This window comes from Hippocampus zosterae, chromosome 8 (assembly GCF_025434085.1).
Source record: "Hippocampus zosterae strain Florida chromosome 8, ASM2543408v3, whole genome shotgun sequence".
Classification (NCBI taxonomy): Eukaryota; Metazoa; Chordata; class Actinopteri; order Syngnathiformes; family Syngnathidae; genus Hippocampus; species Hippocampus zosterae.
In genome coordinates, this window is record NC_067458.1 from 8,983,473 (window position 1) to 9,010,913 (window position 27,441).

At 41.8% G+C, this 27,441-nt stretch overlaps 2 protein-coding genes across 6 annotated transcripts in view; both read right to left on the reverse strand.

Moving 5' to 3' along the window:
• The window catches only part of crb1 (crumbs cell polarity complex component 1), a 226,567-nt gene that overhangs the window by 15,419 nt on the left and 183,707 nt on the right, over positions 1-27,441 (reverse strand). The window lies entirely within an intron of this gene.
• Positions 1,565-13,742, reverse strand: lhx9 (LIM homeobox 9). 5 transcript variants are annotated; one of them, XM_052073940.1, is made up of 6 exons: positions 12,006-12,650; positions 10,812-11,963; positions 9,918-10,120; positions 8,791-9,149; positions 4,645-4,847; positions 1,565-1,899 (listed from the first exon to the last, which is right to left on the reverse strand). In XM_052073940.1, the coding sequence occupies exons 2-6, from the start codon at positions 10,989-10,991 to the stop codon at positions 1,843-1,845; spliced, it is 1,002 nt and encodes a 333-aa protein (XP_051929900.1). In that variant the 5' UTR covers positions 10,992-11,963; positions 12,006-12,650; the 3' UTR covers positions 1,565-1,842. The 5 variants fall into 5 exon arrangements, with proteins under 5 accessions (XP_051929900.1, XP_051929898.1, XP_051929899.1 ...); XM_052073938.1 differs by lacking the exons at positions 1,565-1,899; positions 12,006-12,650 and adding exons at positions 2,319-4,193; positions 13,670-13,742 and having other exon boundaries at positions 10,812-11,088; XM_052073939.1 differs by lacking the exon at positions 1,565-1,899 and adding an exon at positions 2,319-4,193 and having other exon boundaries at positions 8,791-9,146; positions 12,006-12,652.

A 27,441-nucleotide genomic window follows, 5' to 3' on the forward strand; every position in this document is an offset into this window, starting at 1 on the left:
CAACAATCTGGCAGCAAAGCCCAATAATTGTTTGTCATCACCGTGGCCGTGATGTTGTCCAGAATATCACATTTTCCAGCGGCACAACAGATTGACTGTTTTTCTTTCTTCTTCTTTGTGGGGTTTGTCTGCCTCCTGAAACGTCAAACCGACCTGAAGTTTGCACAAGGGAAGAAGTTGGGCTTGCCTCTTTGGACACACTCAAGTGTTTGCTGTTTCTCACATTGTTGAAATTCAATACTGGCCTGTTTACTGGTCCCCATGCGGCCCCAGACTGTTTATCTGGCTCTATTTGCTTTTCCAACACAAAACACATTTGTCTTCTACTTATACATTTTCAATATGTGGCTTCAAACCATGGCTGGAATGAGCGATTTTTTAAAAACTCAATTCCTTCAACCTTTTACACTCACGAGACCAAGGCTCCTGTTTGAGATGCATTTTTAATTTTCTATTGCTATTTCGAATACGTTGATATAAGCAAATATTCAGCATGTTCCCCCTCAGGCCATTCGCAAGATTTTGTAGAAACCTTTTTTTTTAGCCAAGAAATGCAATTCCAAAGGATTTTACAATACATTAGCACTGAAAATTGAGTCAAATTCGAAGCACCAAGTAAAATAAGAGAATGCAATTTTCAAATCACAAAGGCTGTAATTTTGAAGAAAAAAAAGTTTATTTCGACTTGTTGGTAGGCCTTTTTTTTCTTTGTACATAAAGTCTACATAGGTTCAGTGCTTAAGAAGTGCATTCCACATGTTTCTATATCATTGTTTCACAAAACATAAAAAGTTGAAGCGATAACGCTATGGATTTGTCTGCTCACAATCACAACATTACAGTCCATTGTCACACCTCCATTAAAAATGCCTCTGGAGTTAAGATTTGAAATCAGTGAAGCTCAATGAAAGAATATCCAGCCACGTTCTGTCATACCTTGAGCTCATTGTAGTCATGTGACTGATTCCACCCACAGTATGCTTAATATCAATAACACTGCAGGTCTATTATCCCCTATAATGTGTACTAACCACATGTAAACACATGTCAGGGACAAGATTTTTTCCATATTTTATTTTGCAGCGGACAATCACACATCGACTCAAAGCAAATAATATACACCCCAAGTATATCGTGAACAATAAGGCGCATGCAAAATGAGACTCTCTTCCTTCTGCGTTTTGTTCCCATCCTGGCGTCGCTCGCCACAGACAGATGGCAAAGCTCCAGCTCCGCAGTCGTCTTCATGCGCGCATCACATTTGACGGACATCCTGCTGTTGCTGCCCATGCCCGTTTTCAAGGAGGCCGTGTGCTTTGCAAAAAAAGGACCCTCGTGACAACACAGAAAACTTGTATGTGCTGTAGAAGGACGGTTCTTGGGAGAGTGGGGGCAGAACGTGTGTGGTTTAGAAAAAAAAAGACTCTATGGGATGTATATATACTGTGCTGTGCTTTCATATAGGAGGCCGTGAGAGAAGAGTGTGTGTGCATGTGTGATGGGAATACGGTCGGGGTTGGTTTTACATGTGGTGTGGCCTCTGTGGAGTAGTTTGAGTAGGTTGTTTATTATTTTTTTTAAACGTCACAATACATTTTATTGTCATAGTTTTGCATGAGTCCTTCCAGTACAAACATTGAGTGGCATCATCAGTATCATACATGGTGCGCTCTCCTCGCTTGGGTGGATTCAAACAACTCATTCTGCTGTGGCCAAACAACATCTGCTGTACACTGGCTAGTGAATATTTGATCTCGATATGCTATATCATCTTATCCTAATATTGTCTTTGTCTTCAATGGTGAGGAACTCCCATCAAAGTTTCCCCCTTCTGTTAATACTTTAGGGAATTTTCAAACTTCGGGATGTATGGCTGTAATGCCCCAAGATTTGTTCTCCCTGAAAGAAACGATAGAGTAAGAATATATTAACTACAGATCAACCTGACTTTACGGGGTCTGCATTGATTTTAACTTCATTTTTAGGTTTACCACGTTATACATATGTAAATATGTGCTTTGCGGCATTCTGTCGATTCAAATCCTACAGGGATGATCATGCATTAAAAAGCAAATTTCAAAGTTTTGGACTGCAGGGTTTTGGATGCAAATCCATGGGGCATTACGTTTAAAAAAATACATAAACATCATAAAAGAGGAAATAGAAATTAAAATGGAAGCAAAAATGAGGAACGACGGGTCAGTCAACGGCTTGCTGCAAAGCAAATGCTCTCTGGGCTGTTGATGTGACAAAAGGAAAAAAAACGGTATTCAAGAAAGAAGACAAAAATGGCGAGTGCAATGAAAAATAAAAAGCCATTTAAAGCAAAGTATTGTTTTTATTCACACAAATTTAATAAGATATATAACAACCGTTTGGTCCATAAATATTTAAGGGGAAATAGTTTCTATACACCATCTTTATCAAGAAACAGGGAAACATGGACAATCTTGATAGAACACTTACTGTACTCAACTATTAACACGAAGATCAATATATAAGGTTCTTGGAACTATATCTGAAAGAGTGCACAAATGCTTTCTATGACATCGCTGCCCCTCCCCCTTCCGCTTCTTCTTTTTTTTTTTCTTCAAAACAGGATACACCATAAAAAGATCTTTGAAAATAAGATGCAAAACAGTACAAAACTAGTGAGGCGTCCGAAGGGTGCGAATCAGATAACAAAGAACACACAGAATCCTGAATTTCACAACCTTTTCTCCCACGTCATCGCATAAGGCACATAAGAGTAGAACTGAGTTAGGCATCTACTTCATCAAGTAGACTCGGAGTACCATTTTGTTCTACAAGAGAACAAATTAGGATGCACACAATGGAAATGTGTCTTCTGCTCCTCTCTCTCTCTCACTACCTTTCAGCCAGAAGAAACATGTTTCGGGGTTTTTTTTTCTTTTCTTTTCTTTTTTTGTTGTTTTTGTTTGTTGTTTTTGGTGTGATCAGTGGCAAGTGTTTTTCCAGAAAGTCAATGTCAGGAGAAAACGTGATTCCACCTACACTGAACTTCACCTATCTGAGGTCTTTTTTTTTTCAATGCCAGTTCTACAAATCCAGTCTTCATCGTTATACTACACTCCCTTTTCCATTAAAAAAAAATCACCCTGAGCAACGTGATAAAACAATAATGCACTTTTCACTGGTGGGGGAGGGGGGCTTTGTGCAATTGACTTGATCTGCGGATGTGTTTACTAGGTTCAATTTCACTGCAATTCATCCAGCAGGCCAACAAGAAGTGATAGCGGACTCCGACAGTGACCATCAACTGCTCTCCGATACAAATTTGTTGTCGAACAACGAAACGTTTGCTACAGCTGCGATTGCGTGATTGTTACCACTGATCTATTAGCACAATAAATGTGTGAAACAAGTCATAGAATATGTTGGGGTTCTATCTTGATATCGGATTCAATTGCCATACAGATGGGAGACATTCAAGAAGAGGATTCAAAGACTGTTTTCTGGATTTGGACCCATATACAGAACATTCGACAAGTTTTGCTTCCCAAATGATTTCAAAACACAAACAAAAACTGAAATGGGAAGTAAACAATTACATGTTTCGGAGGGCAAAGTTCACCAATTCACCAGTAATTAAAAAGGGCTGAATTTTGTAATCATTCAATACAAATGTACAAATTAAGTTTTAACTAAGTTCCAGGCTTTTAGTTATTGTTTTCCCCGATGATTTTCCGAAAGTCCTTTCCCAAAGTCCGTCACTGCCATGAGGTTGTCAAATGCTACACATTTGTTTGTCCTACAAAGGTTCAATGTGGCCACTGCTCTTCTTGCTCTTGCACACTCTTCAAAGGAGCCATTGCTGCTTAAAGGCCAATTAAAAAAAAAACGTGAGAAAGAAAAAAAAACTCAATTAGAGAAAATAACGTTCATAAAGAAAAAGGGGAAAAAAACAGTCTGCTAGTTTAGAAAAGGTTCGTCAAGGTAGTTTGTGAAGGGCTCCCCGAATCGTGGCTGTCCAAACTAGAGGTGACGGACGTCACTACGGTAATCGAGGGGTTTGTCAGGTCTGTTAGTGTGGCCGCGCTGGAGGGGGGGGTCAGGGCCCCACTGTCGGACGAGGGCGGAGGGAGTGAGGTGCCATCAGCCTTATCAACACCTCCATTCTCCTGTCGTAAAACGTTCCTTCTGAATTTGGCTCTCGCGTTTTGGAACCAAACCTGCAAACCAACGCCAGGGCGGCTTTTACTCTTTGTGTTGTTGTACGACTGCTTTCAAGAAATACAGCACACAACTACAGCTGGAGATCAACATGAATTGAAACAAGATTTGGGGAGTTAAGGGCGCCATACAACTTTGTCCGCTCCTCATCTCAGCACAGAAATGAAAAGGGGAATGATCATCCGTTGGAAATTGAAAGAACATGTGCACTCTTCTTTGAAATCAAACACTAATCAACTCCTTGCTACCTCCAAAAACAGCAAATTACATCCCAAACGCAGCTAATGATTACATCCATCATGGCTCAATGAATCAAACAAAAGAAACAATAAATATGAGTTCTTGGGTGAAATGGCAGGAGAGGGGAGTGGGGGTGTCATGGATTCAGGGCTGGATGCAGGAACACTCGGGGACTGATCATATGAGGAAGGTAAACGGATCCGTGCTTACCTGCAGAACTCTTTTGGTCAGGCCCGTCTTCTGGGCCAGCTGCTTGAGGTCTTTAGCATCCGGGTTGTGGTTGATGGCAAAGTAGGATTTCATTGTCCGCAGCTGGTGGTGCTTGAAGGAGGTCCGCATGCGCTTGGTCTTCTGCGTCGGCGCGTAGGCCTGCTGGTCCCGGTCCAAGTGGTCTGCGTCGTTCTCGTTGCAGCCTGCGAGCATACGGCGGAGCGACGTCAACCGGCAGCAATGGTGAAATCCAATAGCCAACATGTTTGTGTGGCTGGGCATTCGTGTGGCTCAGACAGATTGTGGAAAACTTAATTGTGGTTACTTACAAATCGTTTAAAATAACATATAATTATTGAGATTCACTGCACGCAGTGATTTATCTGATTTTTGGTGGGGTTTTTTTTTAGAACTTTGATGAGAAGACATACGGCTGACAAAACCCCCAAATTCACCTTCTCAAAAAACAAGAATATGATGCACATAGATAGATAGATAGATAGATAGATAGATAGATAGATAGATAGATAGATAGATAGATAGATAGATAGATAGATAGATAGATAGATAGATAGATAGATAGATAGATAGATAGATAGATAGATAGATAGATAGATAGATAGATAGATAGATAGATAGATAGATAGATAGATAGATAGATAGATAGATAGATAGATAGATAGATAGATAGATAGATAGATAGATAGATAGATAGATAGATAGATAGATAGATAGATAGATAGATAGATAGATAGATAGATAGATAGATAGATAGATAGATAGATAGATAGGTTGGAATTTAGCTACTGAAAAATACATTTGCCATTTTGTAAGAATCTGTCTTAACATCATTTTGTATCATCAATCTAAAAACATTGCTCAACCTATCTCACATCTTAAAGAGATGTGTAATATAATATTAGCCCTATTCCTATGAATGTGGGGTTTTTTCCCCTGGGGGTGAAAAAAAGGCTACATCAGTGTTTTTCTGAAATTGATTATAAAAATCTACATCTCTTGGAATATACTTTTGGAATGTTGATAAATATATCTAAAGTCGAGCCTTGTCGACATATTTCATATTTCAAATTATGTCAAATGATGTGTTTTGCAATCAAATGTCAATTTTTGAACAGAACTACTTCAGTAAATGAACTTTTCTACAACACTGTAATGTATTGAATGTATAATGAGTGGTAAGCCGGCTGTGGCACGCCATTCCAAACAACACACGTCTCCATCGCATTATTAATACCAACTGTGACAACAACTTACAATGGTTTGCCACATAAATTCAACATGAATACATTACACCGGGTATCACTGAAGGTTACATTGTTGTCCTGATGCTTGTAACATACCTTTTTTTTTTTATTAGTACGCTGTTTGACTGTGAACTTGAGGCTCAAAATTTAAAAAAAGGACAACATGTGCAATCATACTTGGCAGAATGTGATGGTTCATGTTATTTCGGCTGTCACAACAGCTCAGCCTGGCACCGATTCACACTAATAAAAAGCAGATTATTGGCATCTGTGTAACACATTGTTTTACAACAGTTACCCACTAGGGGTCTCTGTATCCAAAGAAGACCTAACCTAACCTAATGGAGAGGTGTGGAATAACAATACTCAGTAGACTCGCTCAGCGAGCTCGGCGTGTTCAAAACAAAGCTAGAAAAGGCTCACTTGAGACAAATAACATCAAAACAACAGCGGAATCGGATCCTATTTGTAGCAAAGATGAGGTTTCAGATGTGCGCAGAGTGACGGATATTAACGGGAACATTTTGAAGAGACTACAATGAAAAGGGTGTCAAAGGTTTGTACACGTTCAAACTGATTTAATCGTCTCCTATTTTTGTTCACATTTAACAATCTCGTTTGATTATTCATCGTTAGTCACAGCTTTGATAATCGTTTTGAAAAGGTTCATGCCGCAGATAAGGACAGAAATCAGGAAAATTAAGACTGTATTATAGATACCCCAAATTATTTGTGCTTAATTCTGTATAATGTAAGTATGCATACATTTTTTTCAACTGGCAATTTGAAATCAATCTCATTCTCGGGTTCATGAGAAAAGCTCTCATTTGCATAAAGGAATAAAAGAAAGAGAATCTTGTTTGTGGTATCCAGTTGATGCATAGAGCGGCATGCAGTGGCCTGAGAACGACGGCCTGGGCCTGGCCGCAGCGCTGGAGGCCCGGCCGGCATTCCAACGTCGCTTCCAATTAACGGAGAACAATTAACGCGCAGATTACCCTTCTTCCTCCCCCCACTCATCGGGAACACGACTCGGCCGCACAATGACTCGCTTATCAAGCGCGCACTAATTCGCAAAGAGACACGAAAAATTGGGACGCTGCGGGGTCCAGCGACTCGGAGCACGTACAAGAGGGTTTTTTTGTCCTTTTTTTTTGTAATTCAAATTCCTTTTCAATCAAATAGTTACTTACTGACAACAGACAAAGAATGTGCAAAACGTATATTTTTGTATTTAATTTGTCCAAACAACCGCAGTGACTGTTTACACGTGTGATTGATGTGAAAATAAACGGATGACGGTAAATTAATTATTTGGTGACTAAGACCCTTCAGGGCAGATTTATTTCATCCAGACACACAACCCCTTACATAAACCGACATTTAAATTCATCATTTAATTCAGTAATTGTCAAGCACAGTGCCGTGTGAGATCATCAAGCGTGTCGCAGAAAATTGTACAATTTTCACGTATTCGTCCGAAAATTATTTCATCTCTACAAATAACAAATTCTTGTTTGTCTATCTATGACAGCGGTGTATAGTGACGGACATAACAATTAAATTCTCTTCCACTTGATAGAAATTATATTTGGTTACATGGAGATGAGATATTTTTGTAATGTAAAATATGTATGATAGGTTGATTATTTTTAGTTATCATGCATTCGCTTATCATTAATTATCATTATCATTAATAATCAACCTATCAATGTACTTTGGCTCAAAAAGAGGTAGCAAAAACTGATAGATACATTGCTATACTGTACATGCATACCAATTGAGACCAAAAAAGAATTCTTCACAGACAATCATCTTTGTTTGTTTACATATTTTAGCAACAAAGGACACGCAGAGCAATTAAATGCTCTTCCATAAGATGACAATTTACCTGTGTACCCGCTTTTTGTGAAACCTTTGGTTTGTTCGTGTTCCAAGTGATTTTATGCTAATTCAAATGTGTTCCTCGACTCACAAAAAAAAGGACGGGCGGGCGGGGGGTGGGGGGCGAACACTGATCTATTGGAATAATTTTTTCCACAAGTTCGATTTTGCTAATTTTTTCTTCGTGTTGTTTTTGGAAAAATCATTAATGTAAAAATATTTGTGTTGCTAATTGTTTTCCCCCTCCTTTTTCTTATGTAGTGAGATATTATCAATTGCTTGAAATTGTGCAATCCCGCGTAATTGGTCCGAAACCATTTACTACAAATAATTTATCGTTTTATGCTCGTGTCATGGAGTGACAGTCAGGGGAATTAACTGCTCTTCCATGAGACTACACGTATATCCATTAATTGTGACTTATTTGGGGCGGTGGTGTATAGATGGATGCATTTTCATGTAAAAATGTGCTTTGACTCCATATAGGTTGGAAGCTGTTTTTGCACTCAAATTATTATTATTTTTTCATATATGAGCTATGAAAGATCATCATGCTTGTCACATGAAATTGTGCAGTTTCACTTAATTGGTCTGAAAATTATTTATGAACTACAAAAATACATATTTGTTCATCAACCTAAGACAGTGACGTATATTGACATTCAGAACAATTAAGTGCTCTTCCACTAGATAGCAATTAAACTCTGTTTCCACTTTTTGTGAGATTTGTTTGTGGATGTAATCTTCCTAAAAAATGAGCTCTTTGGAAAGTATGCCATGTGTAATAAATGTGGTGAAACACTGATCTAATTAATTTATGTTTTCTACGAGTGAGACTTGGGGAAAGGTTTTCTCGTGTTGTGTTTGATAAAATTGGGAATGTGGAAACTTCTAGGAAGCTATGTTGGTTTTGGGAAAAAAAGTATATATATATACATATTTATTTTTTTACTTTATTGTGTGTTACGAGTGTGAGGGGGCGGGGTGGGGGTCTCACCTGTATTGTAACTCGGTAAATCCAAGCCCATGGCAGGGCTCTTCCTTTTCCTCGGCCGACCCTTCTGAGCAGTGCCGGTGCCGTTGAAGTAGGGCAGGCCGAGGCCGCCGCCCTTGGCCGCCAACTCGGCGAAGTTGAGCTGGGGGTGATAGTCGGCGCCCTGCACCAAGCTCTCGAAGTGGAGGCGGCAGTAGACGAGGCTGTCCTTCATGCCGAAGTGGTCGCCAGTGGTGAGGGTCTTGTTGCACGAGGTGCACGTGAAGCAGCTCAGGTGGTACACGGAATCTCGCGCGCGCATCACCATCTCCGAGGCGGAAATGCCCAGGTGGCAGCGCGCGCACCTTTGCACCGAGAACCTTCTGGAACAGACGCATCGTCAAAAACACACTCCCGGGGAGCACAAACACCCACAAACATTGTCCTATGGATGTGAGGAAACAATACGCCATGTCTCCATATTAGGTTGTTGTTAAAAACCGAGGCAGAGACTTTTTGAGTGATTTTAATCGTAATACCAAATGTAGCATGAATTCAGGCTCCCCTGGACATTAGCATGTTTATATGTAACACCCTTAGCAACACTTTTTAAAAACCGGCGTTGTGCGTGAATTTAACTTGATGTCACAAATGTAGAGCTATCCATAATATTCACTATTGTTTCTCCGTATGAAAGGTGAGCTTCTTTTCTCCCTCCTAACACCGTTCCACCACTACGCTCTCCCTGACATTCAGCTAAAAAAACGGCGCTTTGAAGGCATAGAATATACATTTGCATTGAAAGTGACTCATATAATTACTGTATTTTTGACACTGATAATGTCTTGCAAGCACCCATATTTAACTCCTACCACCAATATATTTGTTTCCCACCCATTTATTATTGTATATGTTGTTAAAGATTGCACTAACAAATATTCATTTGCATGCAGTAAAGCATATACATGAACACAACAATAAGATTAAAAGCATATGCAGGCACGACATAGTCATCCTAAACGAAAAGCAGCAGCCTGGTAAAATAATAATCTTAACTCAAAATTATTATCCAATATATCTTTGATTGTTGAACTCTTAATAAAGCGATTTTTGCCAACATTCGTACAAGACTTCGTTCGTGTACCCCTTACCTGTAGTAATCCTCTTTGCAGTAGATGCTGCCATCCTTTGCGAAACACGTTAGCTCCGACTCCAACGCAAGTTTACATTCACAGCATTTGAGGCACCGCAGGTGCCACTGCTTGTCCACGGCCAGGAGGTAGTATCTGTCCGAGATCTTGCCCCCGCAGCCGGCGCACAGGGCGGGTTTCTCCGGGCTCATAGAGGGCATGGTCTGGACATAACAATGAACCCCTTCAATACACAGTCTGGGGGGAAAAAATCCCCTTTTGCCATATTGGAAATAACATGGACACGCAGTGATACACTTTTACTCATAAGTCGTATTATACTATAATTTTTGGTCCATATTTTCAAAATGTTTTTATATGACAGGTGGTCAGGCCTTGTTGAAAATATCCTGCACATTTGATTCCAAACTAAATATTTTTAGTTGTGCACAAAAATCTGCCATGATTAGCCTAATGTCATGGGCACATTTGACTTTTATGTGCACCGTTTACCACTTCAATATAAAGGCTAATTTATTTTGATTTGTTTGTTTATTTATCTAGAAATGATGCCATGTCTACAACGGCAACCATGTGTAGGCCTACTGTATCCCAATTGTGAGCAATAGATCCGTCATGTTGTGCTTGGTCAATGAAAAAAAAAACTACTATTACAACTTGTTAATTGCGTCACGTTATGATGAAAATCTTTTGGTTAGATTGACACGTGATGCCTTTAGTTGTTTGAGACTGTTAAAACACCCACTATTTGTCATGGTTAAAAATTAAAATTGCTCCATTATTATCTTTGGGGAAAATATTTTGAATTGGAATGGTATATCCCAGCCGCCAACCCCTTCAGAAATAGGCTACCTGTGTGTTTCTTTCCAATTGAATTTAAAATCCTGGCCTCACCGTCTCTCTGCCGTTGATCTGCATGGTTTTGGCCAGACGAGACTCCGACTTGGACCTTCTCTCCATCTCCTCCATGATCCCTTGGATGTGATCCCCGGAGATCCCGTGGAAAAGCATGGCTCCCGGTCCTGGGCGCAACGTGCGAGCGGCTGCTTCTGCCTTGCAGCCCACCACTTCCATATACCGTGGACGCCGATTGGTGTGCTGCTGGCTCGGCTCAGCGCATCCAAAATACGAACAGTCGGATCAACTCCCGGCCCGCTGCGTGCAAAAGCAACTGGAAGCACAGAAGAAAATAACTTGGGGGGGAAACTACAACAGCGGCAGCATGGGTGGGACGACGAGGATTGTTGGTCGTGCACCAGCGTGTTCTTTCGTTCCAGAATGTCTCTCATCCAGCTTAAAAATATACATATATAGTCCAACGAGGTGAGGGGGAAAAGGAGGGTGGCTGCAGAGTGGCCAAAAATAATGACACAAACTTCGGTTTGTTTCTGTTCTCTTTTTTTCCCCCACTTCCAAAGTTCCCAGTCAGGGCTATTTGGTATTTGGAGGTCAGATTGGAACTGCCTGTATTTGAGAACCGTGTCCTATTTGTGAAGAGAGCAAAGCCTGCCCAGCCTGAATAATTTGGTAGGAGGAGTTCCCCATCTCTCTCCCATCTCTCTCGCTCTCTTTCTCTCGCTCGCTCTCAGTCTACCTCTCACTCACTCTCGCTCGCTCGCCATTCATTCCTATCGCTCAACAAAGTATCTTCCTTGCCTCAAATTCTCCCAAGACTGCCAACACTGCTTCATTTGACACTATCAACTTGTTCACATCATTTTCAGTCACGGTGTCGCTGTTTGGCTGGCCAATAGTTTGTTTCGTCGCGTTCACTGTTTATTTTCCCAAAATAATAACTTGTACGTTGTTAAAATGTAAACATTACGAAATAAGATACTACACGAGATTACTTCCTAAATTTCCACTTAGCTGCATTATCAGTACTATTACAATAAAAATAATTCATCCGATGTTCCAATCAAATGTTTAGTTGCACTAGTTTGAGCGTGTGTGTGTGTGTGTGTGTGTGTGTGTGTGCGTGTGTGTGCGTGCGCACGTGTAGTGGGCGGGGTCTTTTTCAATGAAATATTTCGAAAAAAGACACCGCTGTATCACATCCGAATTATATTGCGACTCTCATGCACACACATTAAATAGCTTCCATTTTTACATTTTAATTTTATTCGTTTTTATTTCATAACGCTACCTTGATTATCTGTTGTCATTACCTTACATTCATTTGTCTGTTCCTCGGGAATTGGGCCATGCAGCACCTTTGTTTACTTCCAGTGGGGCTTAATTAAGGACAAGAGAAGTACAGTGACATTTTCCACGTATCTAACAGACCAAGTGGCAGAGATGAAAAATAATATAATACTATCAGTGGGCGAGGAGGAAACCCCGTCAATTCTCACCTGTTTTTTGAAATTTCGTATATTTTCGATATTATATGATCCATATTATGAAGGCGTCACTGACATAACGCAATTAAATGGCACCTTAGAGGGGTCGGTAAAATAGTGAACACGAGTTATGAAAAAAAAAGGAATTCAGAATATAAGATATATTTTTAATAAGTCCAATGGAGCCTCGCCATAAAATGCTATAAAACAAACTAACTAGACTTTGGTCACCATAAGATATAGTCTATATTCTCAATTCATTTGATGATGTTTTACAATATTACGCACCCACCATCCAGTAGTGTAGCCTTAAATTAATTGGAGCCCCGATGCAGGCTTTTGGATCTGAATTGCAAGAACGTTCATATTTGCACACTGACAAGATTAAGCCAGTATGGGTGTATTCACGTTATATACATTTTATATATATATACACACACACACACACTCACACGCGCACACGCACACACGCACACACACACACGCATTCATTTTTTTACTTGCATGAACACAGGATGTGCACGATTTAAAAAATCCTTACAATTAAAAGGAATGCGTTGAACTCATGCACATCTACGGTGATTTTATGGAAATATTTTTAACAACTTGAGAATTGTGTTGACCCGTAGCCTCCAGCGGTAACATTTGATTTGACTGAGAAGGATTTAGCGACGCGTCAGTGAGCACGCAGCGAGTAGCACACAAGGGCTGGTGTCGTTTGTGGATTTGCATGAATAATTGTGATATTTTCTCCTAGTAAACACGCTCATCCCCCCCCCCCCCTGCACCGTTTCACAGAGAAGTCTGTTTGACTGCCTTTAAGCCTAAATTGTGAGATACTCATCTAGTGATTTTATTTGCTTATTTTGGGGCATAGATATGCACCTAATAAAATATACAATTTCCTAATATTTAATTGTTAAAATGAGACATTGCGTGTATGGAACAAACCGATTTGCAGTTTTTCGTGGCTTTTCTTGCTGCTTAAAATTATCAGAAAATGTATATGCAGTCTATCCCGTTAAAAACACAAGTAGTCTCGTGTATTTCAGGTTATTGAAGCATTTTAAATCGAAATGCATTTGACGTGAAACATGGCGTTGATAGCATGACGCTTTTCTTGCCCTCATTGAAGAAAACATTTTCCCCTAATACCTTTCATCTATTTTGTTTTGAAATGATTTCAGGTACATGCACATGAGGTAATTTCGAAACAAACGTCATATACGTAGTGTAGCTATCTAAAATCAAACTCTTAAAAAAGAAATAAATACAACCCAGGAGTTATTCTTTTTATTAAGGAGGGTTTGTTAGTTAGTTAACCCTTTGCTTTACACAAGCGTCATGTTTTGCTCGTGGCTCCTATTGCCGTATTTATTCCAAGACACTGGCCGGAAGTCAAGGTCTTACCTGAGGATGTGTTGGTTCGATGGCCGCGCGATGCGCAAAGTGGAGGAGACGCTCCAATTCGGATTGCGCGCTGCTGCGGAGGAGAGGTGAGGCGGGGAGAGAAGGAGAGGAGAGGGAGGCTGGGTGCCTGCCTGCCTGCCGGTAGATGGGGGCTGTTCCCCGTTTGCGAGCTGGGGCTCCACTTCCAGCCTCAATTAAAACGCAAGCCATTTAAATATTCCTCCGGCATGCACAAGACACAACGCGGCGCACACACGATTGCTCTGAAAACTGCGAGCCAATTGGCCTTCTTCGAGCGCGCGTTGCTTCTGATGGCTGATGTCGCCACGAATTAAACAGGGCTAAATAACACCATCCTGTATCGGTTACCGCCTTATGGCCACCAATGAGCAGTCATCCAAAGATTTAGAAAACATAACATTCATTTTAGGTTCGTTATTATCAATCACGACAGAGCAAAATACCGTATGCGTTCTTTACTCTGTATGACGCCTCAGTGTTTTGAATAAGGAGCTCCACTTGCAGGTCTCTGACAATTCGAAATAAGCCATAGCATATTGTTCACATGGATTATAGATATTCGCATTGTAGCCAACGTTATATTTGCTTTAAAATGGCCTACAGAAACAAATTCATCAAACTTATGCAACCACCAAGAGATTCTCAATACAGTGCAATAAAAAAACCACTTTTTTTTCTTTTGGTCGTAAAATAACAAATGACAAGAATACATTCATTTAATTGATCATCAAGTTCACTGCTGCCCTAAAAAGCAAAACAAATATCTAGAAATGACTTCCTCTGGTTTTGAATAAGGTAGCTGACATATGCTCAAACTTGGCTGTATTTACCATTCCAAACACGTATGGCCTTATACTGCAGTATCTTATGAATGAAAGAAAAAAGGTGAAACATTCACCAGTTAAGTAATGACAAACCTTTGTTGTTCCCAAATCCTCAATATTGTTTTGAAGTGGTTTTATTATACCTGACCTCAAATGAGACAATATTTCCTCAACTATCATTAAAGCAATGTCCCTTTGCTTTTGTTAATGAATATTCATGTCCCCAAATGGCTGGGTAATGTTGAAAGAAAAAAAAAACAGGCCATTAAGGGTTGCTCACAATGGTCATAAAATAACACCGACCTTTGAGTGCACCGAGCCTGCACCTGAATTGAACTGTTAAAATGACACATGCACAAAGCCATCCTGCAGGCAGGATCACACTTGCGGGAGGAGTGATTTCAATTGACAAGGAGTGAATCGAATTTTGTGTGGCTGACCACTTGGGCTGTGAGCAAAGGGTGGCAATTAATTACACCGCTTCTGCTTGCATAAATGAACACGTGCCATGCTGCAATCAAGTCACTCTGCTCCTTTGCCTGGTATGCATCTCATCAATAATGCAGGGCCACCGAGATCCATTTCAGTGTGCATTGCAATGTGCATGCCGTGCGCTGTGGCTCCTGAGCATGATAGCCGCTCACAGTGGGGATCTGTGCAGCAGACTCGGTTCAACGGGGCTATTGCAGACACAGCACCGAGCTGCAGGATGACTGCCTGCTCGGTGCTGTAGGAATCAGTGGTTATCATAGCACACGTCCAGGATTCATCTGCCGTTATCATTTCTGGGTCACCACAAGTGACACTCAGTCTCGTTCTCTGTACCTCCCAAAAGCAGGGCCAAGGAGGCGGGAAGCTTCTCCCAGGATCTGCCGTGGTGAAAAGCTGACAGAATGAGGGAGAGGAGAGGGCAAGGGAAGCGAAAGGAGGTGGGTGGGTGGTGCGTCGTGGGCTTTCAGGAGGAGGATCAGAGGGAGGAGTGAAGTGCTGTAAAGCTGCATCCCAGTCACATGTGCCTTGGTGGGTGTGTGAGGAGAAGGGTGACACTTCCCTGAAATATTTACAAACAAAAGCCTACATGAGTCCATTTTTGGGGTGAAGGACATTTATTGTACTTTGCAGTCTTTTTTTCATAAAGCGATTAACTGCAATTGTTGGCTGAAATAGAAGCCCACTATTTTTTGGTACAGTACTCGATAAAAAGTGCCAGTCTAGGAATTCATTTCAAATAAATTGTGACGTTATGATGAGACACAACATAAACATGGTTCTTTAAGGGGGAAGTCAAGTTAAAACGTGTTGTTTTTTTTTTACACTATACTGTATGTCCTATCCGGCCCCGCTAGTCGATGAATTAAGCAGCGAAATCCAGCCATTTTATCCATCTCAGGGGGAGGCCATTTTGCCTCTTGCTGTCAACCTTACATTGTCTGAGGGTGAATGTCACATGACTAAATCCAGAAAATAGGTGAGTCATGATTGGTTGTTACCTGACCCTGTCGACAGCAAGTGGCCGCCCCCTGCAATGGATAAAAATGGTGGATTTTGCAGTGTCATTAATATTCCTCAAATGCAACTTAAATCAAAATGCCGTGTTTAGACTAGTGGGGGCGCGAAAAACATACTGTACAACATTTTTGACTTGACTTCCCCTTCAAGGATAAGGAACACTTGAACGTCAAGCGTTCTGTCCTTTTTAGGATCTTTTTGACAATGAGAAATATGTCTTGCGGGAAAATAGACGCGCAAAATTTTGTGTGCAACGAATACACTGAATTGAAAATGGACTACACGTACATAGACATGTGTTGGTGGAGACTTGCAATCCCTCGTTATCCCTACTGTGAACTTTACATGCAAATCTACATATTTTTTGTATATATGGAGCCTTTAGGTGTCGATGGAGCATTAAATCGACATTCCAGGCATCTCATATCCTGCTTTCCATTCCAAACCTTCCTTCTTTCTACCCCTCACTTTCTCCCTGTTCTCCCACTTTGTCTTTTCTGTCTCTTCCTGCTCTCCATACCCCAAACACCCCCCACCAACCCTCCTTCGATCTCATCCCTGCTCTGCTCTGCTGGAGCTCAAATCACAACCCCAGTCCCTGGCAGATGGAGGATAGGAAAGAGAAGCTCTTAACTAGCTAGTCTGAGCCTCTGGTCTCTGCACACCAACTGCTGCCTGCACACCCCAGGCCCCCCTCCTCACTACACCCAAAACAGCTCCAACAGCCCCCTGCCACCTCCACACACTCCCTGTTAAGTCCCCTGGGATAGGCTATCCTCCCGGGGGCTGGTGCACGTATTAGTTCATATCTGGCTACACTAGAAAGGACAAGGTAACATGATAGATGGATGTTGTTTATTGCGATATAACAAAGCACAGCTTTTTCGAGGGTAGACACACTGGTTTTCGATGACGTTTGGATGTGGTGTTAGGTTGTTAAAACTGGCTACGCCCTTCTGCTCTGAGCGTCCGCTGTCGAAGAAAGAGTCAAAGGTTCTTTTAGTGGCCAGTAACACTATTGATGAGAGAGCTGCAAACGAAATGTCACTCTTTGTCCCCCAAGATTGAGCTTCAATTCACGCCGACTTGTTAAAATTCACAGAGAAGTTGGGATATTCACACACAGTTTCCAGTGTACAATCGTACAGTCAGGACCACCCTGAAGGTAGCTTTGCTGAAGGATACCTCAGAAGGGCTAAGGACACAAAGTACCGTATTGGCCCAAATATAAGCCGGTGTTTTTTGCATTGAAATAAGACTGAAAAAGTGGGTGTCGTCTTATATTCGGGGTCTAGACATGATAGCCATTCACGACGCTAGATGGCGCCAGATATCATTGACGCGAATGCTGAACTTGACTCCTCAGGCCAAAGTGAACCCCTGTCACAAAGAATAAAGATTAAAAAAAGCGTAGCACAAAGAAAAATTAAAAAATAGCGGTAAGAAAGAAAAGAGAAGAAAATAATCGAACAGATAGAAAATGGAGAAACATAGCGACAATCTGGAGAAAATTGGGTCGAAGATCGGCCGGGTTAACTGGGAGCTAAGGAGAAGCTATGATGTAATTTACATTTCAAAAACCAGAAGCTATTCATTTACGAATGTGATTGTTCTTTAGTTTACATATTTAAATGTTCAGATTTTAAGATTTGAATGAGGCAAAATAACATGCTTTTTCTCTCAAATATATTGTTAGAATCATTTGTTTCAGATGTACTGTAACTATTTTCTGTATAAAATTTATTTGTTCAAAAAGTCTTTTTTCAAACTTGAGTCTTGAAAAAGAGGGGGTTACCTTATAATCAGGGCCATCTTATATTCGGGCCAATAGAATCTCTCCGGCAACGAATCACACTTTCCACACGCCATGGTCTGGCGTGGTGGAGGGTGGCGGGGGCAAAACTTACGACCTCTTGGTCCCCAGGTCCTCGCAGACTGAGCTTGTCTGCCCACACATACGGTTAGGCTGCCAAAAACAGTACCTCATTAAGGTGCCAGCGAGTGCCCCGGACTCGCCTTTTATCTGGGCTCATCTGGCGGCCACGGCTTGGCCTGGCGTCAGTGTGTGCACCAGTTGCGATCCAGGGGAGCAACTGCCCCTCCGTGCTATTTGCAGCCCTGTCTGTCCGAAGGAATCTGGCACCCTGACTGTCACACAGTGGCCATGCGTGTGTTTTTATCACTAATTTTACCACAGGGATCCAGTTGTCCATATGACCAGTGTACGGGATGCTACCCTGAGGCGAGCTGATGTTGTCTGTGTAGACCAGATGTTGATGGAGGGGCTGTTCAAATGCTACTTGAATATCAAGACACTTCCACACGTCTACACACTCCAACAAATAAGGCAGGGCCGAGCCAATCGCTGGGACTGATGTTCCTTTCAACAATCATAAGAATGACACTCACTTTTTTTCTTTTTTTTTTTACCCACTGCCAAGCATGTGGCAGTTTGTGGCGAACAGTGATGGAGATGCTGCAAGTGACTGTGGTGGAAGTCGTTGGCCGCAGGGCTGCCGTGCCTGTTTGAGATGGAGAGAAGGGTGTGGGGACGGCTGAGGCAGGGGGGAGCTGCTCCGCCTGTCAACTGGTTGTGACTGGAGCATGTCTGGTCACAGTTACAAACTGGACAGCTCTCGTTTTCTCTGCGGCGAGTGCCATCGTCCTGCAGAAAGGCACACGGATAGTTGCTGCCACACTGCTCTCGTGCAGCATATGCTTCAGCTGAAGTTTCAAAGATGTTCAGTCCAAAACGCCTGAAACGAACACCTCGTGTCTGACCGGCTGCTGTCATTTCCGGACCAAACAAAGGAACAAAACAAGCGTTTGCCTAAAAATGCATTTTACTGTTCTGGACTTGAAATACACATCAATGCATTCTGCTGATATTTAATGGCAAGGATATTAAAAGATTAAGCAACAGCATTAGTTCAAATTAGACTGACAAATGACCACATTCTTGCTGCTGGAGGCTGTAGATTTCCCCAGTGTGGGACAAATAAAGGATATCTTATATCTTAATTAGATACTAACTCAGCATCCAGACTTTCAATCAAGTTGATTGGGTTCTTTCTTCGTATACGCTGCACACTTTCAAAAAGTCACATGCAACTGCCTTCAGTCTTGGGGATGAAAACCTAAAGTCAGAAGCAATCATTTCCCCTTCGTGGAATGTTATTTAATTGTCGATGTGATCAACGAATGGAGGTTCATGGAAAGACCATCAATATGAATAAGATGACTTCAGCCAGACTGAGTGGCTTTTCTGTGTTGTTTGTGTCACTAAAACAGGGTGAGGACCAACAACCTTCCAAAAGGTGCCATCAATGGACTGTGTAGATGTGGAGGGACAAGGCAGACACTAAAGGTGGCCAATTTCATGGTCCGTGCTACAGGACTGCCAAGGCCGTGAGTGGCAACGCATCTACTTGAAAGTGACAGAAAGGTCCCCAGGCAAAAGGGGCGGCAGGCAAGTCGACCCAGGTAACCTACTTGATGGGTGTGACACCTTAACCATCCCACTGTAGGATGTTGCCGCCGCACGCTTCGCTGCCTCACTTTACAAGAACACAACATAAATTCACTTCGCATCCCGCCCGGCGACGCGTCCCCAAGAACCTGTCCTCCCCAGCACTGTTGGGATCATAAATCTCCTTGTAGCTGCTCACAGGCCCGCGTTGCCATCGCCAAGCGCTTGCCTTGAAGACCCACCTGCCGAGGAGGATAGTGGCCCCGCCAGTTGTCGGCACAGACAGAATTCGGCGGCAGACACATCCTCTCACATGCCTCCGCTTGCCCAATCAGGCAGAGGCAGGCGAGCGTGTGTGACAAGCTCAGAGCCTCAAGGCATTGCGCTGTCTTCCCACATGCGCTAACGAGTCAACCCTCACATATTTCCTCAACGTATCTGCGAGTGGTGCACAGCCAGCCATTGGCCTTACCTCGCACCGCTAGAACTGTGCCAAGCGCAGTGTTTAGTGCACCCTTTATTCTGTATTAGCCCATTAAGAGCCACGGGGTGTTCTGCTCTTATAAGCCTATATACATGCTCTTGAACACGAGTTGATCTTTTGCAGTAGTGGGAAAGGAGGGCCCGGGAGTTCATTAGGCTGTAGCTCAGGAGAGCAGCCGCAGGGAAGTGTGCTTTAGCCAAGTGTTGCCAGGAGGCTGCAAGTCCAGTGGGGCCGCTGTTGATGTCCGCGCCGTGTTTGTGAACAGCCGGATTCCATCAAGTGGTGTAAAAGCAGCGCAGCCAAGTGAAAGGGCTGACCCTCGGCCCGAGCCTATTTTTAACAACGCAGTATTTCAGTCGAAGGTAGTGAGTTTAGTCGAGCCGAAATGCAGCGCAAATGATGCTAATATTCATGCCCTCGTACATTTGGGAGAAAATAAATCATAAGAAATGCAAAGCAAAAGAGCACAAGATGTTATCTATCACCCGACTGTTATCTTCTCTTATATGCCCTTTATCTTGAGGGCAAACATCTAAAATGCACTTTCAGTTTTCATCCCGATACTCCCACAACCCTTGTTAATACATCAGAGAAGAGAAATACCACCCGAAATTAAGTGCTCATAAAAAGGAATGAAAAATGAAACCCACTGCATTTCTGTCGAGATTCAAGAAAAGCTTCACAACAAAAATACCATGAAATTGTATTTTTCACAAGAGTCAGACACAGAACAATCTCCTATCCCCCATATTCAAAATGGGAGTAATGAAGAATAGTTGTGATGTATAGGAGGTATTGCACAGTCACTACTCAAATTTCATCATTCAGCACGCTGCTAAAAATGGTTCAAAACAAGACGCCAGATTCTTGTTACAATCTTGCCTACCTGTTACCTTGCCACATTGGATCTATACATAAAATAGAGAATTAAATATTTTCTTCATGGCAGGGCCCTTCACGTTGACTTGGCCATATGGACACTGCAGGAGAGAATGAAATAATGAAAATGTGTTAAACAGCGGCAGGTGGAGAGCAACTTCAGTCATGCAGCGAGAAAGGCCCCAAAAAAAAAACAACCAACCAACCAAACCATTAAATAAACAGGACAAAAGTACAAGAAGGAACAGAGTCATTGGCAAGCAAGACTGGATGTGATTTAACAGAGCAGGACGGAAAAACAGACTGGAACAATACTCATTGGGACAGAAGAGAGCAATGCTCACTTTCAGCCTAAAACAATCATGCTGTCATAATAATAATCAAACAAGTGGTCTTAGAAACACCACATCATACTTTTGTTTCACATGTCAATATTCTGTTCAGTACAATTCATTTCTTTTTGCGAATTCTTTTGGATTTTAAAGGACCTATTGTATGTCATCGCAACGGTCTATTTTATTCTATACTGTATGATGTTTACATGTTGTCTTCAGAAGAAAAAAAAGCATGCGGACATTTGTTTTCCCCTGTAGCATTAGTTTAAGAAAAGTGGGTTTCTGTTGTGGTGACGCAGATGAATCTCAGATGACATTTATGACCAAAATTCATCCAATCCATCCATTTTTTTGCAATTGTGTATGTACAGTTGACCACACCGGTGGATTCACAGATTTCATTTAAAACAATTTTCCAGTATTTGTTGTCAATTTGTTTTAAAGCCGTTTCCCCTCATTTTACATGGAAAACGCATAGACAGATAGATGCATATATCTGTGTGTGTGTGTGTGTGTGTGTGTGTGTGTGTGTGTGTGTGTGTAGGCTGGCCCGGTCCCTAACCCTCACAAATAATGGGGGTCTAAGGTATAGAGAAAAAAAAATCCCTCCTACTGTATTTCCTTAAATGCCCTTGAGCAACTTTCACCTTCACCAGATGCTTTTTGCAGCCAATTTCTGGCATAATTCTGGATGTATTTTTAATCGCCTTTCTTGGCAAAAATGGTGGAGCTTATTTTAATTGGTTGGTTGCTTGGTCCAGGAACGGGCTTTCAAGCATTGTCTCCAAATCTTCAATAGGTTTGAGGTTTGGGTTTGGAAAAGGCCGTTCCAAAGGCTTCTACGATCTTTTGTCATCTGACCATTAAAAAAACTGTCCCAAAGCCTTCAGTTTTTAAACTAAAAAAGAAAAACCGTCCCGTAGTTCTGAGCGGAAATTTAAAATCCAAACGAAATGAAACGAAACTCGCTCGCTGCTGTCAACATAATTACGGAACGGGGGTTTTGGGTGTGAGGCAGAGCTCTAAATTTAATATATACAGGACACCTGAGTAAAAACCGCAGGACAAACCAAACTATGAAGATGAAAAAAAACCACTTTCACCATACATGTTAGGTTTTTCACAATCATGATTTTGGAGCCAATCACCGATCAGCAAGTTTGGGAAAAAAAAAATCATATACAGTCAAGCCTCGGTTTTCGAACGTCTCTGTTCTCGACCAAATTGGTTTTTGACCAAAAATTTTGATTTTTTTTATGCCTCGGATTACGACCGAAAATTGGTTCTAGAACATACTGAGTGCACTTGAATGCACCACTTGTGTCGAGTTGAAGAGTCAAGTTGACTTCTCTCACCTTCCTTACACGAAGAAGTGAGGCCTCCTCGGGTAGACGAGGAAGTGACGCTTCCTTGTGTTGCTTTCCATTGTGAGCAGACGTGTTCAAAATATATATATATATATATATATATATATATATATATATATATATTTTTTTTAAAAGAGCGTGGTTTCGATTTTTAAAACAAATAGGATTTCGAACAGCCTTATGGGAAGGATTATGTGCCTTAAATAGTGACATGTGACATTCTACATAAACAGTATATGGGCAGTACAAAACTGCCAAAACAAGTCAGGTAGTGAGTTTAAATTTCTATGGAACAATATTAAAGAGCATGTTTCATTATTATACAAACACATGGAATAATAACTGGCACAGGAGAGAATAGAATTACAGCGTGGTAACAAAGAAAATACACATGTTCTTGAAGCACACAATGGAGCTCACATGTCTGCAAGCACTGCCACAGCACTTCCCTCGTTGAAGGTGAGCATACTCTGTGAACACCTTGTACCCACTGGAAGGGTCACTATACATCTGCTTCTTTGCCTGCACATAATCAACAATTAATTAGTGCAAAACATAACATGTATGCTTCCTTATGGCACATGCATAAAGTCAAACTAAAGGAACATGTACTACAACTGAAATTCACACAGACACACACAGACACACACACATATACTAAGGGTGTGGAAAATAATTGATATTAATCGATACACCGATGCGCACGTGCGCGATACGAGTGCATCGGCTCATTCACTGGGTACGACGCGATTGACGGGTGATGTCGCGATTCATCACGATGCATTGATGGGTATCGGTAAAATCCGATTCAAGCGCCGTTTTATTCATGTTAAACGTCACCTATCTGCCCTTTCCTAGGCGCAATGAATGCACCATCATTGCTTTGCGTTTTGTGTTGAATACGGATGGTAGCCGTGCGTCACATACAGTCCAGTACACAATGAGCGAAACATTATGGAAGTTAGCGCACGCAGCAGCAAGGAAACTACTATATTTAATGCAGCCGCAACATTCAAATCTTATGTTTGGAAATATTACGGCTTCGAAAAGAAAGACGGAAAGCTTGATAAAACCTCCGTAATTTGCACGGAATGTCGCACTAAGAAGCCATACAACGGCAGCACCACAAATATGCAGACCCACTTAAAACGATGGCATCAGATCACCGACAGGTTTCCCTCCCGCTCCCGCGCTTCCACGCCCAGTTCCTCGTCGGACACCGGAGAAACTCTTGGTAAACCAGGTCAGGATCAGAAAAAAAAATCGCCTCTTATTTTGGGAGTCCCCTTGCAACTCACTGTGACCGCGCAATGGCTATAACTAAGGTCACTGCTTATTTCATATGCAAAGACCTCCAGCCTTAGCGTGGTGGACAACGAGGCTTTCAGACAGCTCGTGCACGTTTTGGAACCCAGGTATAAAATACCAGACAGGTCTGTGTTCACTTACATATTTATCCATTTGTGTTCATATTGTATTTAATTGAAAGATGTTTGTTGTTTTTTTTCTCTTTCTCCTTTCTTCTTTCTACATACATTCTTGCTGCTGGAGGCTGTAAATTTCCCCAGTGTGGCACGAATAAAGGATATCTTATTATTATTATTATTCCCGATGTGTACAACAAAGTAAGAAGTGAGATTACTGTGTCGCTGAACAGTGCACAAAGAGTTGCACTTACAGTGGATGGGTGGACATCTTGCGCTATAGATTCATATATATCTATATCTATATATATATATATATATATATATATATATATATTATTATTATATTTCATATAAGACACTCAGTGAGAATAGTCTGTTTGTGTTTACACTATAGCAACAGCTGTGAGTCTCAGGTGCCAAATTGTTTACATTTTCTTTGCACAAAACCCAATTGTGAAAGGGCTTAAATAAGTTGTTTTACAAGTTCTACTGTTTATAAGGAATAAAGTGGTATCCTTTTTGTAATACCATACTGAATTCCATCTTTTTAAAAGCTTTTTTCTTTGCATATTTGCATCATGTTTAATTGCACAATATCGCAACAAATTGCATTGTATCATATCGGATCGCATTGATTTGAACTTAATGTGTATCGCATCGTATCGCATCGTGACGACGGTGAAACGTATCGCATCGTATCGCCAGAAAATTCCATGTATCGTTTAAGTATCGCATCGCTGGCAGTGCATTGCGATGTGTATCGAATCGTCCTCAGTGCTGAGATTCACATCCCTAATATATCCATCCATCCATTTTCTGGACCGCTTAATCCTCACTAGGGTCGCGGGGGGTGCTGGAGCCTATCCCAGCCGTCTTCGGGCAGTAGGCGGGGGACACCCTGGATCAGTTGCCAGCCAATCGCAGGGCACACAGAGACGAACAACCATCCACGCTCACATTCACACCTAGGGACAATTTAGAGCGTCCAATCAGCCTACCATGCATGTTTTTGGAATGTGGGAGGAAACCGGAGCACCCGGAGAAAACCCACGCAGGCCCGGGGAGAACATGCAAACTCCACACAGGGAGGCCGGAGCTGGAATCGAACCCGGTACCTCTGCACTGTGAAGCCGACGTGCTAACCACTGGACTACCGGGCCGCCCCATCCCTAATATATACAGTACATATATAAATATACATCTATATATATATATTGCGCGTTGTCCCGCACGCGGTCTGTCCTTCCGTCTGTCCCTTTTCAAAACGTACCTACTTCACCGCGCCCCCACTGCGCCGCTCAGGCAGTGGCTCACTACGATCGCGCGGGCATCTTAGCGAAAAAATGTTGTCTACCCACAAGCATTGCAATGAAATTGTTAGTTATTTAGTAGAGCTAAACATCTCTTTATTTTCTCGATAAGCAATGAAGATGAACAAAAAGTTGAACCAAGCAGCAACACTTTTGTGGGCCGAAGACCCACCTTACCAGCCTTCCGCAGGAACTAGCTGATGAGCCGCCCGTAGGGTGGCGAACCAGCTAGTTATATATATGTATGTATGTATTAGAGCTGTCAAACGATTAAAATATTTAATCTAATTAAAAACACAACTGTCATAATTAACTCAAATGAAGTAAAAATGCATTTAGATTACTCACATTTTTTATCGTTTCTGAATTTCCTTTTAATATTTTTTGTCCTATTTTCCCCATTTTAATGCTCTCATCAACATGGAATCATGAATCAGTTTTCTATGTGCCAAATGCAAATATTTACTGAAATAACAATTTTGATTTTCAATTTTACATGAACATTTTTCACTTGGAGCATTTACTCACACATAATCTCTCACACAATATTACTGTCCATCAACAACAGTGAAAATATTTTGTCACACAACAGCTGCTTTATCAGCTCTTTTTATGGAATCAAAACAGAGCAATATAACATTATAAAGTGCACATCTAAGGTAAACTAGTACTCAGCCTATAGTGGATTCAAGCCATGGTTGCATACTTCGTTTTTCTCAAGTTTGCTTTGAACACAGCAGTCAGGCTATGTTGATTCTGTTGGTCCTTCTTGCGCGGAAGTCTCTCTACGGTTTTGTGTAGACATAATTGACAGAGATATAAAACACAATCAATATCTTTGTCAAAAAACATGCCACAATAAATACACCCATAATCATATTCACATGGATTTAATCTACTTAAGTTAAGCAGGGAGTTTAAGAATATATTTTTGACACAACCACTTACGTTATGCTCCAGCTGTTCAGAGACGCAACTACCTTCTGAGAGTAAAAAACACCAAACTCCTCTGCCATCCCTCAGGAAGTTTCGAAAATGTCACCTCTCAGTCTGTTTCAAACTGAGAGCCCACTCGTTGGTGAGCTTTGACAGGCCACAAAGGCAAAAACGCCCCAGGCCTTTTGGTGACACAGCCTGTCATTTCACATGGCATTGCACGGCCACACAGTAAAGCTGGCATCACTGGGCCCCCTCTGCATTGTGCTTTTGCCACCCTGGCCCTCACACTCTCCTGAGGTCTTGGCCAACTTGCCTCAACTTCACTACACACTCAGGAGCACAATATTTACAACACAGAGAGGCCTCAAGGCATGCAGATGCATCTATACACGTCCGCCACCACTGCACGCCTCACTGGCTCTGCTTGATGGAGGAGTAAAGACGATCTGGAGAAGATGAAGGATCTGACAAAAAAATTTACCACCACCATCTAGCTTGTCTCTCTCTCTCTCTCTCTCTCTCTCTCTCTCTCTCTCTCTCTCTCTCTCTCTCTCTCTCTCTCTCTCTCTCTCTCTCTCTCTCTCTCTCTCTCTCTCTCTCTCTCTCTCTCTCTCTCTCTCTCTCTCTCTCTCTCTCTCTCTCTCTCTCTCTCTCTCTCTCTCTCTCTCTCTCTCTCTCTCTCTCTCTCTCTCTCTATGTACAGTATATATATTAGAGCTGTCAGTTTAGCGCGTTTTTATTGGCATTAATTTAAATGAATTTTAACGGGGCTACATTTTTTCTCCCGAGATGAACGCGGCACACGTCACAAGCGGATGTTACGTTGCTCTATAAATACACCAGATCAAAACAACAAGTGCGCTGCAGAAGTCCACGCCCATGTCTGTTTTGCCAGCCATGGCAGCGCGAGACACCGAAAACGGATACTTTTACTAGAGTAAACTTTGAGTTTACTAGAGTTTATGAATGGAAAGTTTACTTTTAAAAAGTTGCCAGATTCCTCCACTGACAAGATCAAAGTTAACTGTTCTTCTCTCTCTGTGTATCATACAGGTATACGATGTATGCCACTGACGCGATTGTTACTTGTTTGGAACTATTTTGTGTGGAAGGTTACAGTGTGCTGTGTCCATATAAATAGAGCGGGTGGAGCTTCTCTGTGTTCGTCTGACAGTGACAGTGTGCTTCAGTGGTAGCGACCTCGCGAA

Coding starts and splice junctions, on each gene's coding strand:
- lhx9 (XM_052073938.1), bottom strand. CDS start 10,991: ATGGAAGTGGTGGGCTGCAAGGCAGAAGCAGCCGCTCGCACGTTGCGC. Junction 9,150..9,917: donor TGCAAAGAGGATTACTACAG/GTAAGGGGTACA, acceptor CGTCTGTTCCAG/AAGGTTCTCGGTGCAAAGGT. Junction 4,848..8,790: donor TTTACCGAGTTACAATACAG/GTGAGACCCCCA, acceptor GTATGCTCGCAG/GCTGCAACGAGAACGACGCA.